Source organism: Bos taurus, chromosome 11 (genome assembly GCF_002263795.3).
Source record: "Bos taurus isolate L1 Dominette 01449 registration number 42190680 breed Hereford chromosome 11, ARS-UCD2.0, whole genome shotgun sequence".
NCBI lineage: Eukaryota > Metazoa > Chordata > Mammalia > Artiodactyla > Bovidae > Bos > Bos taurus.
Genome location: NC_037338.1, coordinates 21,720,864 through 21,739,182, shown reverse-complemented (window position 1 = coordinate 21,739,182; position 18,319 = coordinate 21,720,864). Strand labels below are relative to the sequence as shown.

Below are 18,319 nucleotides of genomic sequence, written 5' to 3'. Positions count from 1 at the left end.
CAGGCAAGAAGAGGGTTGCCATTCCCCTCTCCAAAGGATCTTTCTGACCCGGGGGTTGAACCGCATCTCCTGCATTGCAGGCAGTAAGTTCCCTTTTAATGAAGGTATTCAAGCAGTAGTAAATAGGGAGAGACGCTTTGGAAGCAACTTATGACTTCTAAGGATGCTTCTAATCATAGAAGAGGGAAGCTATTTCTCTGATTCAAAGAAAGTGTGATCATTAGTGTTATTTCTAGCGAAGATGAGAAGTGTTAGAATAGAAAAAAAAATCAACTTTGACTGTATATATGTATTAGTATTGCAAAGAACAAAATATTTTATTCTTTGTTGACTGCAAAAGTCCTTTTATTTATGTTGTAACCCACATGGCAAATCAGGCCCTTACATACAAATCCATGTCTTTTCAAAAGGACTAGTTTGGCCCTGCCAAAATGAAACAAACAAAACTTTAAAGACTGTTCCAACCCTACTGAAATGTCTCTTCCCTTTGAAAGAAGTCTATTAGCGATGCAAATACAAAGTTATCTGCACAGATGATAATCCTCACAAACAAAACAGTGAAACCATTAGAATGTTCTTTTTGGCGCATTCAATCTTGAGACTTTGTCTTTACAGCATTAAAAAGGCAGAGAAGGAGAGCAGAACTGGTTCCTATTTGGGGTAGTTTATTAGATCTGCTTATCTAAATCCTGGGCTAATTATCCTCATGTTTGGCTTAAAGAAGCCAAACAATTCTCCAAAAGTGGACAGGCTGAAGAACAGGCTTGCACTCTGGGGAAGTGCCTTAAACAGACCCAAAACAGGGTCCTTAGCCATGGAATAACATTTATAGTCAGGAGTTTAATTCTGAAGATACCAGAGGCTTAGGGTAGATCCATCTAGAAAAAAACCCAGTGATAAGTATTTATACAGTGGCAGTTTAAGTAATATGTTCATGGTATAATATGCTCATGGTACTGATACTTTAAAATAATTAAACACTAGATGATTGAAAGTCTACTTGTATAGGCGAAGAGATGGTCATTTCCCAACATCTTTTAGTCAACAGAGCAAACAACTTTGAGAATTTAGTAAACATGCAATCTTACTGTAAGCAAAGGGACTGAAAAGATAAAAATGAAGCAGTTTAGTTCATTTGACTATTATTTGATGATACTTACATGGTCTTTCATCCCATGGACAGAGAACCTGGCAGGCTACAGTCCACGGGGCTGCAAAGAGTCGGGACATGACTGGACAACTAATGTACATGTAGTTAGTTTTCCCAGTAGTTATGCACAGATGTGAGAGTTGGACCATTAAGAAGGCTGAGCACTGAAAAAATTATGCTTTGAACTGTGGTGCTGGAAAAGATTCTTGAGAGTCCCTTGGACTGCAAGGACATCAAACCAGTCAATCCTAAAGGAAATCAAAACTGAATATTAATTGGAAGGACTGATGCTGAAGCTCAAATACTTAGGCCATCTGATGTGAAGAGCCGACTCACTGGAAAAGGCCTTGATGCTTGGAAAGATTAAGGTCAGGAGGAGAAGAGGGCAACAGAGGATGAGATGGTTGGATGGCATCATCGACGCAATGGACATGGGTTTGAGCCAACTGTGAGAGATCGTGAAGGACAGGGAAGCCTGGCATGCTGCAGTCCATGGGGTCACAAAAAGTCGGATACTACTGAGCAACTGAACAATTTTATCCTTAACAGGTTTGACAAGACCTAGTTTCTCAGGGAGACTCGAGGCATTAGAGAATATTGATGGTCAGAGGGTGCGGTGCCTAAGGGTATCAGGAAAGCATTTCTGAAGCAAAACTCCCAAGTGGTACTTCGGAATGGCCATCACCAATCTACTTGATTACCGCTGTTGGAAATGCCTAGTGGGCGCTTCCCAGGTGGCGCTGGGGGTAAAGAACCTGTCTGCCAATGCAGGAGACATGAAACACAGGTTTGATCCCCGAGTCAGGACGATTCTCTGGAGAAGGGCATGGCAATCCACTCCAGTATTCGCGCCTGGAGAATTCCATGGACCGAGGAGCCTGGCGGGCTACAGTCCATGGGATTGCAAAGAGTCAACAGGACTGAGCGACTAACACAATGGGTAGTTTCCTGAGAACAGAAAATTAACCCTCCATACCCAAAAGTTTTCTTGGACAGCTAATAAGAGTTGGAGCTGGTGTCCACATACATGGGATGCAATGGTTGAAATCTGGGTCTTAAGCAGGGTGGAGCTTTGGGTTGTTCAACTATAGAGCTTCCGGATCATCACGTGTTGACATGTCAGGCGTGGGAATGGAGCTTGTCCACCCTCCACCTTTCATCCCCACCCCCCTCTCCTTTGCAAGGTTGCTTGACAGCTTGCTGGTCTCTCCCCCATCTGTGATAATCCAGATGCCTTGTGAAGGTGATCGTCAAGCACTGCTTTAGTTCTAGACTCTGCCTGTCTCCCACGCCCTCCACGCGTTCGGGGTGTTTCCCACCGCCTACCTACTCCACAGGCCACCCTGGCCGCCCTCCTGGCCCGTCCTCTTTGGCACCCCGGCAGGTCAACTCCACGGGCCCGAGTGTCGGGGGTCGGAGTCTGCACAGTTCACTTTTTTTCAGGGGCTTTCCTCAGGACACTTTGCCAGCAATACCAGAAAGTCTGTGGTATTCGGTTGTGTCCTATTTGTGGCTGCGTCTTAAAAAAAAAGTTCGAGACACTACCTGCAAATTCAAATTACTACCTGCTCAGGATGGGAGCCTAAGGAGGCGACGTCAAACTTTGTCGTTGGGGGAATGACAAGCGAATAGGCGCTCCTGTCGGCCTGTGCCCACCCACGGTCCCGGGGACAGGCGAGCTTTCCTGGCGCGGCCTGGCTGGCGGCAGCCGCAGACCGGTCCGCCACCACGGGAAGCCGCGGCCCCCTGGGCCGGTAGGGCCCGGCCACCCGCCCGCGCCGGGGAGGCGCGCGGAGCCGGAGCGCGCAAGGGGCGGGCTGCGCGCGGGGCCAGGGAGCGCTCCCTCCGGGATCGCGGCTGCGCAGTCGGGCGGGAGCCGGGAAAAGGGGAGGAGGGTGGCGGAGCCGGAGTAAGGGGAGGGGGAGGAGCGGCCAAGGCGGAAGCCATGTTGGAGTTTCACCCCGAGCTAGGGGCTGCGAGCGTCCTCCGCTCCGTGTGGGTGTGACCCGGGTTCGGCGCCGCGGCGGGCTGCGGGGGGCGGGGACGGTTAGGCCGGTGGTTGTCGTCCGCGGCGGCGGCCGCAGCGTGGAGCCGGGCAATTGTGACCGCCGGGGGGAGCCGGGGGCCGGCCGCGGCTCCCACTCTCCGTGTGGCCCCCTGAGCGCCCCCCCTCCCCTGGCTGGGAGGGAGGCGGGGGGCACCCGGGGCCCGCCATGAACCCCGGCTTCGATCTGTCCCGCCGGAACCCGCAGGAGGACTTCGAGCTGATTCAGCGTATCGGCAGCGGCACCTACGGCGACGTCTACAAGGTGAGGGCGAGGGGCCGCGCGCCGCCGAGGCCGCGGGGCGCTGACCCGCCGCGGGGAGGGTGGGGGGCGCCGGCGAGCCGGGGCGCCGGAGTCCGCCCTGCCTGTCGGCGCCGGAGAGATGTGGGGGAGGAGGCACGGCGGGCGCCCAGGGCTCCGCGGCTGTGCAGCGAACAAAGGGCCGGGCGGTTAACCCCGAGACCCCCGCGTCCTTACCTGGATCTGCCCCGGACGCGCGTTTCCCGGGAAGCGCTGATCCGCGGCGGCAGCTCTGCTCTTGACCGCGTTGAGAGGGTCTGCGCGTTTGTTGCTTTGGCAGGGGCAGTGCGACGAGCCGGATGGCAGGGGTTTGGCGTGTGTCAAACCTGCGTGCTCCGCACGGACCCGGGATATTCCGCGCTGGGTTGGCATCTGCTGCCCACCAGGCCCGGCAATGGTCATTACTCTGGGCAGTCTCAACCACCTTTCGTCTCTTAGCATCTGCAGGCCAGTTTCTTTCAATTTTCCAAGTAATGACTTTCTTTTGCAAAAGAGATCTGGTTAGGATGACTCCTTTCTCCCTTTCTTTCGAAAGAGCAACTTTTTCTCCATCTCAAATTGGATTGTGATGCCTTATTAAACTTGTTTCCGTCAGTGACACATACGATTCAACTCTCTCTTTTTTTTTTTTAAGTGACTTGAACACTTAGGGGAGGTACTGGTTTGACAAGGTTAGAATTCAAAGTCCATTAGTAGCACAGCATTCCTGTTGTAGAGGGACCACTTCTAAATGTGGGAGATAAATCATGCTTCCTTGGCCAGCTCAACTCTTGGCCTCGCAGAGGCTGCCAAGAAGAGGACGCTCATGCCAAATGTGGCAGCAGTCTTGATTTGGTTGTGTATCTTCTTACTGGTAACTGAAGTGGAACTCCTCCTGTTTCACATAACACCTGAGGATGCGTAGAGAAACTTAAGTTTACTTTGGAAAGTTGAGTCTTAACTTTGTTTTGCCCACGTTTAAGCAGAAGATTTTTACTTTGACATGACTTGTAATGCATGTGGTAACTTAGATATTCAACACAATGCAGCCAGTATTCTGCAGGAGTCATGTTTTGTGAATGAGTCGCTTTCCCTTCCCACTTATCTCACCACTTTTCTCCATGAACAGCATGGGTGTCTTATGCATGCCTATTGTGTATAGGGGCTTCCCAGGTGGCTCAAGTGGTAAAGAACCTGCCAGCCTTTGGAGGAGACATAAGAGATGAGGGTTCAGTCCCTGGGTGGGGAAGATCCCCTGGAGTAGACAGTGGCAACCTACTCCAGTATTTTTCCCTGGAGAATATCATGAACAGAGGAGCTTGGTGGGCTACAGTCCATGGGGTCCCAAAGAGTTAGACACAACTGAAGAGACTTAGCAGGCTGGCACTGTATATACTGTGTGTCTAAGCACTTGGGTTGTAGCACTAAAAGAGGGATGGTCTTCGCAAGTCTTACTTGTGTATATTTTTTGGACAAGAACAACAGTAAACAGTCATTTAAATAACTGTCTTATTGCAATTTCCTTTTGTGCTGCAGAGAAGAGAGGATTAGGATTAGGGCTAGTAGAGCATGTACCAGGGGGGACCTCATCTCCTCAGGGGAGTCAGAGGCACTGGGGAAAGGGGATTGTGCCAGATAGAAGGAGCATGATCTGGGAAGGCTTGGAGGCCCCAAGGGCAGGGTGAGGATTTGAAAGAAGGCCTGTATGGCCTGAGTAGCCAGAGAGGGAGAATGGCCCTAGATTGAGCAGGCCTCTTATTAGGTCCTCCAAGGAGGTGGGACTTCTCCCTAGGACAATGAGGAGTCATTGCTGGGTTTTAAGCAGAAGAGTGAATTTAGACTTGGATTTTTACAAGCTTTATCACTGCAGTGTGTAGGGTGGAGATGGGGGACAGAGGTGAAGAGCAGTTAGGAGGCCACTGTAAGAATAACCATTATGTTACTGTGTTTGGAATTTGTAGTGATTGTGAAAGTTGAGGTGAGTGAATCCAGGTAACTTAGAATTGGTTAAGGAAGTCTTGCTGTATTGAGATGAAAAGTAACTGAAACTTTGCTAATGTGTCAGTCTTAGGTGGCGGTGTGGACAGTAAGTGCTTTATCAGTTCTTTACAGAATAATCGGCCATGTACTTACTGTGTTTAGAAAAAACAGCTGGTAGTTAAGCCACATGCTTAAAAAAAAAAAATTCAGGCCTGTAATTTCTCAAGACATCTAAGTGCAGTACAGGTATAAGTTGATTAATTTTGTCATCTGTTTAAAATAATGATAATAGAAGCTAACATTTATAGAGTGTTACTTGCCAGGCACTGCTCTAAGACTTCGTCCTGTATTAACTTACTTAATCTTACAACAACTCATGGAGGGAGACATTGTTACTAACTCCATTTTGCAGTAGAAGAAACTAAAGCACAGGGAAGTTGCAGTAACCTGTCAAAGATGGTAAGTGGCCAAGCCAGAAGGTGAATCAGTTTGCTTTAGGGACTGCATTCTTAATTCTTAACTTAATATGTGGGCAGATCATGTATTATCCAAGTGAGGACACAGAGGCACACAACTTAGTTCAGCATTTAGCTGCAGCCGCGCTCTGAGTCAGAGAGGATCTTTAAGTAGTAGTTGGTATACCTAAGTCCTGCTGTGCAGCCAGGCCTCACTGTTTTTGTAGAGTCTGCCAAGTGGACATCAGATAATAGATGCTTGATCCCTGCCTGCCAGACTCTTCTAGTACCAGGGACCCAAAAGAGAGAAACTACGTGGTTTTTGGCATCATACCCTGGTTTGCTGAACAACCCAAAGCTTAAACTATTTGTATTTTTGTCTGTACATAATCATGTTCATGCTATAAAGATAACAGATTTTTTTTTTTGGTATTTGTTTTGCTCTTTTGATTTTCCTTGTTTATGCAAATTGTGTTAATTAGAGAGGAGTGCATTAAAGGATTTTTTTTTTCAAAAGTCAGTAGTTTGCTCCCTGATTTACCAGTGTTTAGGTGCTAAAAATGGAATGATCCGATTAAGTAAAAAAGTTAGAGGCCTGATTATGTACAGTCATTCTTAGAGGGTTGGTGTTTTAAGGGATTTTTGTTTTGAAAGCTATATCCTATGCAATGTAATAATATGCTTATTATATTTAAGGTGGTGTGTTTTGGTTAAAAAGTATTGAGCTAGGATGTGGAAGTGGAGAAGGAAATGGCAACCCACTCCAGAATTCTTGCCTAGAGAATCCTGTGGACAGAGGAGCCAGGTGGGCTGCTGTGTATGGCGTCGCACAGAGTTGAACACAACTGAAGTGACTTAGCTGCATGCATGCATTGGAAAAGGAAATGGCAACGCACTCCAGTGTTCTTGCCTGGAGAATCCCAGGGACAGAGGGGCCTGGCGGGCTGCCGTCTGTGGGGTCGCACAGAGTCGGACATGACTGAAGCGACTTAGCAGCAGCAGCAGGATGTGAAAGAGCCAGAGTTTATTAGCTCTGTAGCCTTGTAAAATCATTTAGCCTCTCAGAGCTGTTTTGGTTTGAAGGTATTATTACCATCACGTGCCCTTCTGTTTGTGGTGTTAAATGACTTATGTCAGTCAACAAGTTTTTAATTTTTTTAAGACCAAAAAAATACAGATAATACATTTCCTCTGCACTGTCTTGGGCTTCCCAGGTGATGCTAGTATTAAAGAACCCGCCTACCAATGCAGGTAGATATAAGAGACACAGGTTCGATACCTGGGTCAGAAGGATCCCTGGAGGAGGGCATGGCAACCCACTCCAATATTCTTGCCTGGAGAATCCCATGGACAGAGAGCCTGGCGGACTGCAGTCCATAGGGTTGCACAGAGGCAGACACGACTGAAGCGACTTGGCATGCACTGCACTGTCTTAAAGTACATGAACATATAATTTAAAAAGAACAGTCATAATACTTTTAAATGTCTTATAACTCTGGGTTTTATCAGATGAAGTATCTGTAGCAGGAGTTACCTAGGGACCTGTGAGTTGACAGCTAAAAGGGGCTCGTTGATTGAGCCTCAGGAGGCCCATGAAATCCTCTGAAATTAATAGACTTAACATTGTATGTTTGTGTGTTTTTCTGGAGAGATGGCTCTTGGTATTACTACGTTTTCAAAGAGGTCCATGATCCTAAGGAAGAAAAGAATGGAGAGCTGTAGGTTTGTTATTTGAAAGCAATTTCTTGGAGAGGTTAGGTAGTTATATACCATATCACGTTACCAGCATTTGTTAACATTAATGTGATTTCCATATGCATCATGCTTTTTTTCTCAGGCAGTTTTCCTGTTGAATTTGTATTTTTCCTACCCTTAGAGCCTTTGTGTCCAGATGTTTTTCTAGATTTACAGCTAGAGAAGATGCTAAAGCTGGAGATAGGGTGAGGCAAGGTGAATTTGAAGCACCGGTTTTCATGTGTTCTAAGAGAGCCTCTCAGTTGGTTCAGTGGCTTTGGCCTGGTCCCTGTGGACACTCCCAGATGCCACCAGCTTGTGCCTTCTCCTGAGTTCTAGCTCCTTGTCTCCAGCTGACCTTTTCGCAGACTACATCTTCCTCCAAAGGTGCCTCATAGCCCTCTTTTGTCAAGTGCCACGGTATGTCCCAACGCAGTTGGTAAGTCTTGAAGCCTTGGCATCATCTGTGCCTTCAGACTGGACTTCATAGGTGTTTTCCAAAGTGTGACCAGGATGCTCCAAGGAAAGCCGTACTATGAGTTACACCAAAGACCAGGAAGTCCTGCAGTAAACAGACCTGGTAAACAGCGCTTTACCCAGCAAACTCCAGACTTCCTTAACACTGGGACTCTTCTCTGTAATTCCAACTGCTTACCCTTAGAACTAGTGTCTTGTAGAACATACTTTGGAAATGTTGATACTGATTTTATCTATGTGTGTTGGGAAGTCATTCCCTCTGGAGCAGAGGCTGTAGAGAGGCTGCGCTCCAGGGCAGCTTTCTCGTGGTGATCTGTGTAAAGAGAGTCTCTGAAAGCTGACGGGAGAAGAATTGAAGACGGGATAGTGAAATCAGGAAATTAATTTGTATGTTCAAGTGTTCATGTGTCCGAGAGGGACCAGAGGAAGTAGTCTAAAACTTCAGAAAGATAGAGTGAGATAAATTAAGGGTGAGTTTCTCACTTCAGTACTTACTTGAGATGGAAAGTGACAGTGGAACAGATTGTTGAATAATTTCTGTAGACAAACAGGTTATCACAACACATGTGATTGTGTGTTAACTTGCATGTAACTCTGCAGTCTTTCAGGCATTCCGATTAATACCCTCAGACACTCTTTCATTATAGTCAGGATTTGTAAGGACTTCTGTGGAAAAGTCAGTTAAGACATGAAGACCTTTAGCATTTAGAAAAGAACAGCTGAAAGAAAATGAAACATGAGTATCTAGGGCTATGCCCATTTTTTTTACTTTCATGGAGAACAAAGTCGAGAGGGACCAGAGGAAGTAGTCTTAAACTTCAGAAAGATAGAGTGAGATAAATTAAGGTTGAGTGTTCTCACTTCAGTACTTATTTGAGGTGGAAAGTGACAGTGGAACAGATTGTTGAATAATTTCTGTAGGCACAAACAGGTTATATGATTTTGTTAGGCTCTGATTCCCTAAAGAGGTACTTACCTCTAGAATTCGAAAGTACATCTAATTGTTTTGTATTGAGAATGAATAGTCATTCTCTCATGAGAGTCCATTTAACATTTGCCCCACATTGAATAGCTGTAATATGAAAGGAAAGGTTCTAGGGACTGTGTGTGAAATAGTGAAAAGGATAAGACTTGGTACTTTATGTACAGGGGCATAAAATGTGAGCCTACTTTAAGCTGTCATAGTTTGAGATCAAAACTGTGTTGGTTTCCCCTTTTCTAGCACATTAAATATCTTACTGGCAGAGGGATTGTTCCGACACTTGATAAAGTGGACAGCCAACCTCTCTATAGCACAGCATAGTGATTTAAGAGTAGTTTCTGGAGTCAGACTACCTGATTTCACCACCTACTAGCCAATTACCTAATCTTTCTCTCTGTTCCTCAGTTTCCTCAGTTGTAAAATGGAGATGTTTAAAAAAGTATTTGGGACAGTGTGTGTGCGTGCATGTGGGTGTGCATGTGTGTGTGTGTGCATGTGTGTGTGTTGCTTAGCCATGTCCAATTCTTTGTGACTCCCATGGACTGTAGCCCTCCAGGCTCCTCTGTCCATGGAGTTTTCCCAGGCAAGAACACTGGAGTTTGTTGCCATTTCCTCCTCCAGGGGATCATCCCAACCCAGGGATTGAACCTGGGTCTCCTGCAAGGCAAGTAGATTCTTTCAGTTCAGTTCAGTTGCTCAGTCATGTCCGACTCTTTGCGACCCCATGGACTGCAGCACGCCAGGTTTCCCTGTCTATCACCAACTCCCAGAGCCTACTCAAACTCTTGTCCATCGTGTCAGTGATGCCATCCAACCATCTCATCCTCTGTCATCCCCTTCTCCCACCTTCAATCTTTCCTAGCATCAGGGTCTTTTACAATGAGTCTGTTCTTCCATCAGGTGGCCAAAGTATTGGAGTTTCAGCTTCAGCATCAATCCTTCCAATGAATATTCAGGACTGATTTCCTTTAGGATGGACTGGTTGGATCTCCTTGCAGCCCAGGGGACTCACAAGAGTCTTCTCCAACACCACAGTTCAAAAGCAATTCTTCAGCGCTCAGCTTTCTTTATAGCCCAACTCTGACATCCATACATGACTACTGGAAAAGCCATAGCTTTGACCAGATGGACCTTTGTTGGCAAAGTAATGTCTCTGCTTTTTAATGTGCTATCTAGGTTGGTCAAGGTTGGTCATAGCTTTTCTTCCAAGGAGCAAGCATCTTTTAATTTCACGGCTGCAGTCACTGTGTGCAGTGATTTTGGAGCCCCCCAAAAATAAAGTCTCTCACTCTTTCCACTGTTTCCCCATCTATTTGCCATGAAGTGGTGGGACCAGATGCTGTGATGTTAGTTTTCTGAATGTTGAGTTTTAGGCCAGCTTTTTCACTCTCCTCTCTCACTTTCATCAAGAGGCTCTTTAGTTCTTTGCTTTCTGTCATAAGGGTGGTGTCATCTGCATATCTGAGGTTATTGATATTTCTCCTGGCAATCTTGATTCTAGCTTGTGTTTCATCCAGCCAGGCATTTCGCATGATGTACTCTGCATATAAGTTAAATAAGCAGGGTGACAGTATACAGCCTTGACATACTCCTTTCCCGATTTGGAACCAGTCTGTTGTTCCATGTTCAGTTTTAGCTAGAACCCCATGAACAGAGTGAAAAGGTAGATTCTTTACTGTCTGAGCTACCAGGGAAGCCCCATTTGGGACAGGGCCTGTCACCTAATACTCAGTAATGGTTCATTGTCAGTCATAATATTTATTATCGTATATTGCTATTTCTCCTGCTGCTGTCTTCCTAACCTACTCTGCTCCTCCTGCTGCTGCCTTAGTGGTTTTGCACTTGCTGTCTGTGCTTGAAAATTCCCCTCCCCTAATGTCTGTAGGTTTGCCTTTTCATTTCCCTCAGGTGTCAGCTCAAATGTCACCTTTTAATGTGCATGTTCCTTACGATCCTATAAGAAACAACTCCTCCGCACTTCTGTCTTTACCCGAAATGTGTCCAGATTTTGTAGGACCTGAACTTTATACAGTAATTTGGGTACCCTCAGTGAGAAAACAAATACATTAGAATAAAATGTTTGGTGTGAAAGTGAGTACTTAGAATTAGAAAAGGTGTCCCAGCAAATACTGTAACCTTAGAGGCAGGTCCCTCTCTTCTGAGGGCTCGTCAGGCATTTAAGCAGAGATGCTGGGTGGCGCTTCCGGATGCCACCCACCCTGCCTCTCCTCCCCAGCGGCACCCTCCATGTCCCAGTAGCTCTCAGCACTCTCAGAGGCCCAGGAGAGTGAGGGGGCCTGAACTTTTAAGTTTTATTAGCTTTATAAAAAAATTCAGCTCTGCTTCTTACTCTCCCTAATTCTCACTGTGGCATGTGTCACCTTATATTTATTTGCTTATTGCCCTCCTCTCCGCACTAGGGTGTAAGCCCAAGAAGCTGGTGGTTTAGTTTTGTCCATGGCTGTATCCCCAGAACGTAGAAAAGTGCCTAACACGTATTAGACTCACAGTAAATATTTGTGGAATGAATGAATGAACCGGCATGAGAGAAACCATGTGCTACTACCTAAGTTTAGAGGAAGGAGAACATTATTTCCGGTTTGGAGAAATCACAGCAGGTTTTATAGTGGAGATGATATCAGGCTTGACCTATAGTTGTGGCCACAGTGGGTACAGACTGAATTAAACATTATGGATTATTATTAGGACCAAGGTAAATCAATAGGCTTAATGTATCTTCTGCATAATAAGCAGTGTTCATAGCTTACATGGATGTAAGAATACTCTTGTCATTTTAAACTAAAGACATTTAGTAACTAGTAAAAAAAAATACATGTAGCTGTTACATACTGGTTTTCGTGTTTTGAAAATATGATTAAGTTGGACTTCAAATCAGGAAGAGGACTTTGTTCACCAGTACCAAAAGGCCTTAGATTTGAGAGATAAGTTCATGTTTGTTTTAGCTTTGTTTTTACAGGGTTTTTTTTTGGTGGAGATGCGGCTGGAAGATGCCATGTTTCATTTCCAGCTGCCTTGACCTGAGGTTATAGGTTTGGATTCTTCATGTGACAGTGTATTGCCTCCTTTAAACCTTAAAATCTGTTGAAAAAATTTTAGATGTGACCGTAAATTTAGGTACGTCCAAATAAGACATTTATTTAGTTTGTTTAAAGTCGTCTTAAAAACTTGAGATGGTAAGAAAGTTCTTCCTGTATAAATCATCCACCTTCTGTTCCTTCATTACCTATAAAATGGAAACTTCTTAAGAAAAATTGAAGTACAGTTTCTGTGGAATATATAAATTACAATGTAGTGATCCACAATATAGAAAGATTATGTGCTGCCGATAGTTTAAATCTCACCTTTGAGACATTGTCCTTTTTGCCTTCTGGCCCCTTAGGAAGAGAAAGTTGAGATTGGAGGAGACAGGGAGAGAGGAAGGAATGGTAGGTGCTTTCCAGGTGAGGAGGGACTGTATATCTATAGGAGTAAAGGTTTAGAGACTAAAAGGGAGGATTGACTAACATGGAAGACCCGTGTGCAGGAGCATGGAGAAGGAGAATTTGCTAGGTGGGGCAGGACCAATTTACTAACTTGGAAGCCAGGTAAAATCGGAGTGACAGGCTGTGGGGAGCACTAACGGCTTTTGTGCAGGATGTAATAATGTTGATGAGTGCCCAGGGTTATTCTGGCAATTTTATTCTGATGAGAATGGATCAGAGAGGAAGGGCAGAAATACCTATGAAAGAATCTGCTTTAGAATCCTTATGTACTCTTAAAAATAGTTGATAATACCAGAGTTGTTTATGTTAATTGTATCTATTGCAATTGACTATATTAGCAATTATACCTGAGAGGTTTTTTAATTTTTTGAAAAAAACAATAAACTTATAACATGTCAACATAAATTGACATTTTCATGAAAATTTTTTTCAAAATAAAAAATTTAGTGAAGGGAGCAGCATTGTTATACATTTTGCAAATCTTTTTAATATTTTGTTAAATAGAAGGCAGCAGATTCTCATTGTTCTTTCATTCAGCCTGCTGCTGCTGCCACTAAGTCGCTTTAGTCGTGTCCGACTCTGTGCGACCCCATAGACGGCAGCCCATCAGGCTCCCCCATCCCTGGGATTCTCCAGGCAAGAATACAGGGGTGGGTTGCCATGTCCTTCTCCAGTGCGTGCATGCATGCATGCTAAGTCGCTTCAGTAGCGTCCGACTCTGCGACCCTATGGACAGCAGCCCTCCAGGTTCCTCTGTCCACAGGATTCTCTAGGCAGTAATACGGAGTGGGTTGCCATTCCCTTCTCTCTCATTCAGCCTATTGGGATACTTTTTTTGGTTGACATGTAAAGGAAATCTGGTCTCTGGCACATATTTTTTTGGAAAAGGAGAATATTTTTTAATAGCCTTTTCAGATAATTATGGGTATTTTCCTCTGATATTTCTCTACAACTTGACAGTTAAAAATTAGTTATAAAGTAGAATCTAAGACCTACCATTATGGTAAAACACTTAATTGTTAGTCTCTCTTGAATTTTAAACATCATTTTTACCCATGTATGATTTTTTTTTAACAGCATGCATTGTTCACTCAAAAATATAGATCCACGACATTATCCAGACCTTCCCAAGGTTGCCACCTTTCATTACACAGTACCACAAATCATCACTCATCTCATCAGAAAAGTCTTAAAGTATCAATGGTAGATACAAGTTTTCCAAGACTCAAGTTTCTATTTAAAAGTGCTAAATGCACCCCCTGCAACAAACTGTTGGTTTTTTCATTGAACTGACAAATTCATTTCGTTCATGTTCAAGAAAATGTCAGATATCTAAACATGAATAATCACAGGTAAGTCAGTTGGTCTTTGAAGTAAAAACAGTGTACTGTGGAAAAAGTGGCTAGTTCAGGTTGCAGCTCAATCCCCAGTGCTGTTCTTTGAGATGATAACCAGTGTACTTGGAATGTGGAAGTGTTTTATGCATTTTCTCAAATAGAATATTAAAATAATAAGTGTTTAAGGGTGAAGATTTAATAATACTGATGCTTCCACAAGGGCATTCTTAAGTGAAACTGGTCTGTTTTTTCCCAGTGAGTGCGCGGCAGTGAAGAATACAGTTACTGCTGTACGTTGTGGGGCTGCTGCCTTGATTTGTGCTAAGGCACGGTAGTTTGGGCTTCCCTCGTGGCTCAGATGGTAAAGAATCCTCCTGCAATGCCTGGGTCGGGAAGATCCTCTAGAGAAGGAATGGCAACCCACGCCAGTATTCTTGCCTAGAGAATTCCATGGACAGAGGAGCCTGGCGGGCTACAGTCGGTGGGATCATCAAGAGTCGGACAAGACTGAACAACTAACACTTCACCCGCAGTTTTACCATCACTGCTTTTGTACTGTTGGTACAAATGTCAGCACAGAGAAAGGGGGCCAATAGCGTTTCAGTATTATTATGAAAATGGTTTTGACTTTTCAGACTCTCAGAAAGAGCTCCCAGGGACCTCCAGGGATTCACAGAACTGTGCTAGAGGGTTATATAGAGATCTAAGAGGAAGGTCAATGGGAATGGGTCAGACAAGGCAAACAGAAGTGAAGAATGGAAAGGAAGAACAGATAGATGAAAAGCATCTTGGAGAGAAATTTGACAGGGCTTTGTGGAGAAGTACAGGGATGGAGAGAGACGATTCAGAGAGGACTTAATTTTAAGCCTCATTGAGGAGACTGTAATAGGTGCTTTATAAATGCTTGTTTAAATCAGTTAGTGGGAGAATGGCATCAGTTACAGAGACAGTGAAGTTGAGAAGGGGAGCTCTGACAGTTTGAATACTCTATTAGAAAATAGGTATCCGTGAGGTTTTTTTGCCCCTCCTTATTTTCTGGCTGTGGTTACTCTATAAAGAAACAGGAATAATAAAGACTTCCCTTCATTTTTCTGTGCAGAATAACAATTGTTTAGCAGTGTCTTAGGATAAATGAGGCTGATAAGGGCCAGAACCTTTCTCCCAGCTTACTAAGGGATTAACAGGAGGAGATGAAAAATGTGTCCTATTGAAGAAAAATGCTGCAGATTTGGAGGATAATTGATATAAGGAATTAGTGAATGGAACAGTAGAATATGAGCTAGATATTTTTATTCTGGCATAAATTTGAAAAGTTTTTTGTATTCTGATTATAATGTACCTTTTTTAAAAGAAAAAAATAGACAATAAGAAAACTCTGAGAAAATTAAAATGATTGATAGGCTTACTCCCAAGAGGTGAATATTCTTAGTATTTTGATGTTTCTTTGTAGACAGATATTTTACAAAACTTGTATGCAGTTGTGTATTTTTAAAATTAATTATGGCTTACTTAGAGTGAAATGCTTAGACCTTAAATGTTTCAATTAGAGGAGTTTTGACATATATAGTTCTGCAACCCATGCCTTTATTAAGGTAGACGGTTTCCTTAACCTCAGAAAATTCTCTTGTGTCCCTTCTCAGTCATGCAGCACTGCCCCCCTCAACCATTCCACTCCTGTTCTAATTTCTATCACTATGAAAGCTCTTCTAGAATGTGATATAAGTGAATCCCAAATGGATTACCTTGGCACCTTTGACAAAAATCAGTTGACAGTACGTGTGGTATTCGGCACTTTGTCTTGTCCCATTGAGCTTTTTGGCTATATTTTCAACAATACCTCAGTCTTGCTTGTGCATATGTGCATTCTCCAGGCAAGAATACTGGAGTGGGTTGCCATGCACTACTCCTGGAGACTCTTCCCCATCCAGGGATTGAGCCCAGGTCTCACGTATCTCCCGCATTGCAAGTGGATTCTTTACCTGTTGAGCCACCTGGGGGTTTTCTGTGGCTTTATAGAAAGTCTTGAAAACAAGTAGTGAGATCTTCCCAGATGATGCTAGTGGTAAAGAACCTGCCTGCCAGTGCTAGACATGAAAGAGATGCGTGTTTGATCCCTGGGTCCAGAAGATCCCCTGGAGGAGGGCATGGCAATCCACTCCAGTATTCTTGCCTGGAGAATCCCATGGACGGAGGAGCCTGGAGGGGTACAGTCCATAACGTCTCAAAGAGTTGGACATGACTAAAGCAACTTAGCATGCACTCACACAGTAAGTCCTTCAACTTTATCCCCGCCTTTCAAAATTGTTTTATGTATTCTAGGTCCTTTATTTTTACCATGCAGATTTTAGAGTCAGCATTTCAATGATATGAAAAAGGCTTCTGAGATTTTAACTTTTTATTTTGAAGTGATTAAAAACTCACAGGAAGTGGCAAAAAAAAAAAAAAAAGGACAAAGAGATCACGTGAACCCAACCCCCAGCTTCCCCCAGCGTTGATACTTTGCCCAACTATAGTGCATTATCAAAACCAGGAAGATTGATTGATACAATGCAGTTAACTGGACCTTAGTAAATTTCACCCCTTTTTGCATGCACTCATATTTTCATATCTGTGTGTATAATTCTGTGACATTTTATCCCATATGTAACCTACTGGATTTTATTGGGATTACGTGGAATCTGCAGTTCATTTTGTGGAAAATTGAGATCTTAACAACACTGAGCCCTGTGATCTGTGAATATGGTATCTCTCTCCATTTATTTAGCTCTCCTTTAGCTTATTAATGTTTGCCTTTTCTTCTTATTTATAAATTTCATCATTTGCTTTCTCTACTAATATAGTAAAAGATAGCTATTATGAAGTATTTCTTCATAGTGGTACAGTATTTGTAATGTGAGCCACAGTTTCAGTTTTTATTAAAATCTTCACTGTACTAGTGGTGTCTGACTTCCTTTGATTTAACCTTGAACATTTTTAGCCCTGAGCATATGGACTCTTATTAAAATTGGCAAAATGAAAACAGGGGAAATGAATTTAAAAAGCTGTCCACTTCAACTATATTATCTAAAGATTAAAACAAAGTCCTTAGAGCCTTATATATGAGATGAATTGGTACATATTTTGCAAAATTAATATTTTGTGCTTATTAAAGGAAAATAAAAGTTTGCTTCATCCTTAAGAGAAAAACAAACAACATTGTGCTTGATTGGTTTAGAAAATCCTAAAGAATTCTTTCAGATCTTGAGGAGCTTATAATCTGATTAAGGAAACAAATTATGACTAAAATGTATATGTGCTGCCAAAGCAAGTGCAAAATTATGCCTAAAATGGAGCATCTAAGGAACATTTCTAAGGCGGTATTTGAACAATTAAAAGAGCAATAACATGTTTTAAATACTATAGAAAATTCAATTTAAGGGAAAGGTGAGTTGGCACTAATTTAGTAAGGACTTCCAGGAAGAATGAATCTGACCTGGGAGTCAAAGAAATAATTAAGTTTTCATTTTTAGAGAGAAAACTTTTCATTTGTGAGTGAAGCCATTCCAAAGGAGTAGGTATGTATAAACATAAAACTGTGGGACCTAAGTGAGCAAAGAGGTAATAGACATTCTGACTAAAGTGAGCGTTCATATTTTGAGATGTGATAGATAATGTTTCAGATATCCAAGATAAAGACAAATAAATGCTCGGAAAACGTGCTACTCATTTGAACTACAGTATATTTTCCAAATTCGTAGAGCCAGTCTTGTCTTTCTGACCGTCTTAGGTCACTCTTGGATGAGTTTTATTTCCTCCCTTTTCCCTCTGTTGGGCTAAAAGTTATTTTTATACATTTTATTTTTATACTTCTGGTTTAAAATTTCAACCATAATAAGGTGGATAATAAGGTTAATGCATCTTTATTCTCTTTCTGGTCAGTGCATGGACTTGAGAATGATTCGACTCAATTGCCACCTTTCTGCTCTGTGTTGTCTGTTAGTTTGGTTCTACACTGCTTTTTTTGTCTCCCAGATGAGTGTTTACTATCATTGCTTTATACATACAGTGCTATTTTACGTTCAACCATATGGTTTTCAGTTTCTTTGCTCACTATTGTTTCTTGGCAACTTACTGTGTCACTCTGGCTTCAGTTTTCTTCTTCCTGTTTAGCATTATTTGGTAGATTATTATTCCTCCCTCCCCCTCTCCCTTCGACTGTGTAAAGTTAAAACTCAGTCTCTTTTTTTCAATAAATATCTCTACTTTTGTCTTAACTTTTATAATGTAGTGTAGTATAACTAAGTTAACAATTACTTTCTCTCGGAACTCTGAAGATATTCTATTGTTGATGATAGGAAGTCTGTTGTCAATTTGTTGTTCCTTGTAGCTTGCTAATCA

General features: G+C 43.1%; 2 protein-coding genes across 3 annotated transcripts in view; one reads left to right on the top strand and one right to left on the bottom strand.

Moving 5' to 3' along the window:
• Positions 1-3,740, bottom strand: part of TMEM178A (transmembrane protein 178A) — a 285,171-nt gene extending 281,431 nt beyond the window's left edge. Inside the window, exon 1 of the mRNA XM_059891369.1 lies at positions 3,673-3,740. The gene's annotated coding sequence lies outside the window, so the exon portion shown is untranslated. The remainder of the gene's footprint in view (positions 1-3,672) is intronic.
• Positions 3,096-18,319, top strand: part of MAP4K3 (mitogen-activated protein kinase kinase kinase kinase 3) — a 183,127-nt gene continuing 167,903 nt past the window's right edge. The window contains exon 1 of one of the 2 annotated variants that reach the window (XM_005212589.5): positions 3,096-3,459. In XM_005212589.5, coding sequence (XP_005212646.2) covers positions 3,364-3,459 — 96 coding nt within the window. In that variant the 5' untranslated portion in view covers positions 3,096-3,363. The remainder of the gene's footprint in view (positions 3,460-18,319) is intronic. The other variant, NM_001191162.2, reaches the window with a different exon arrangement.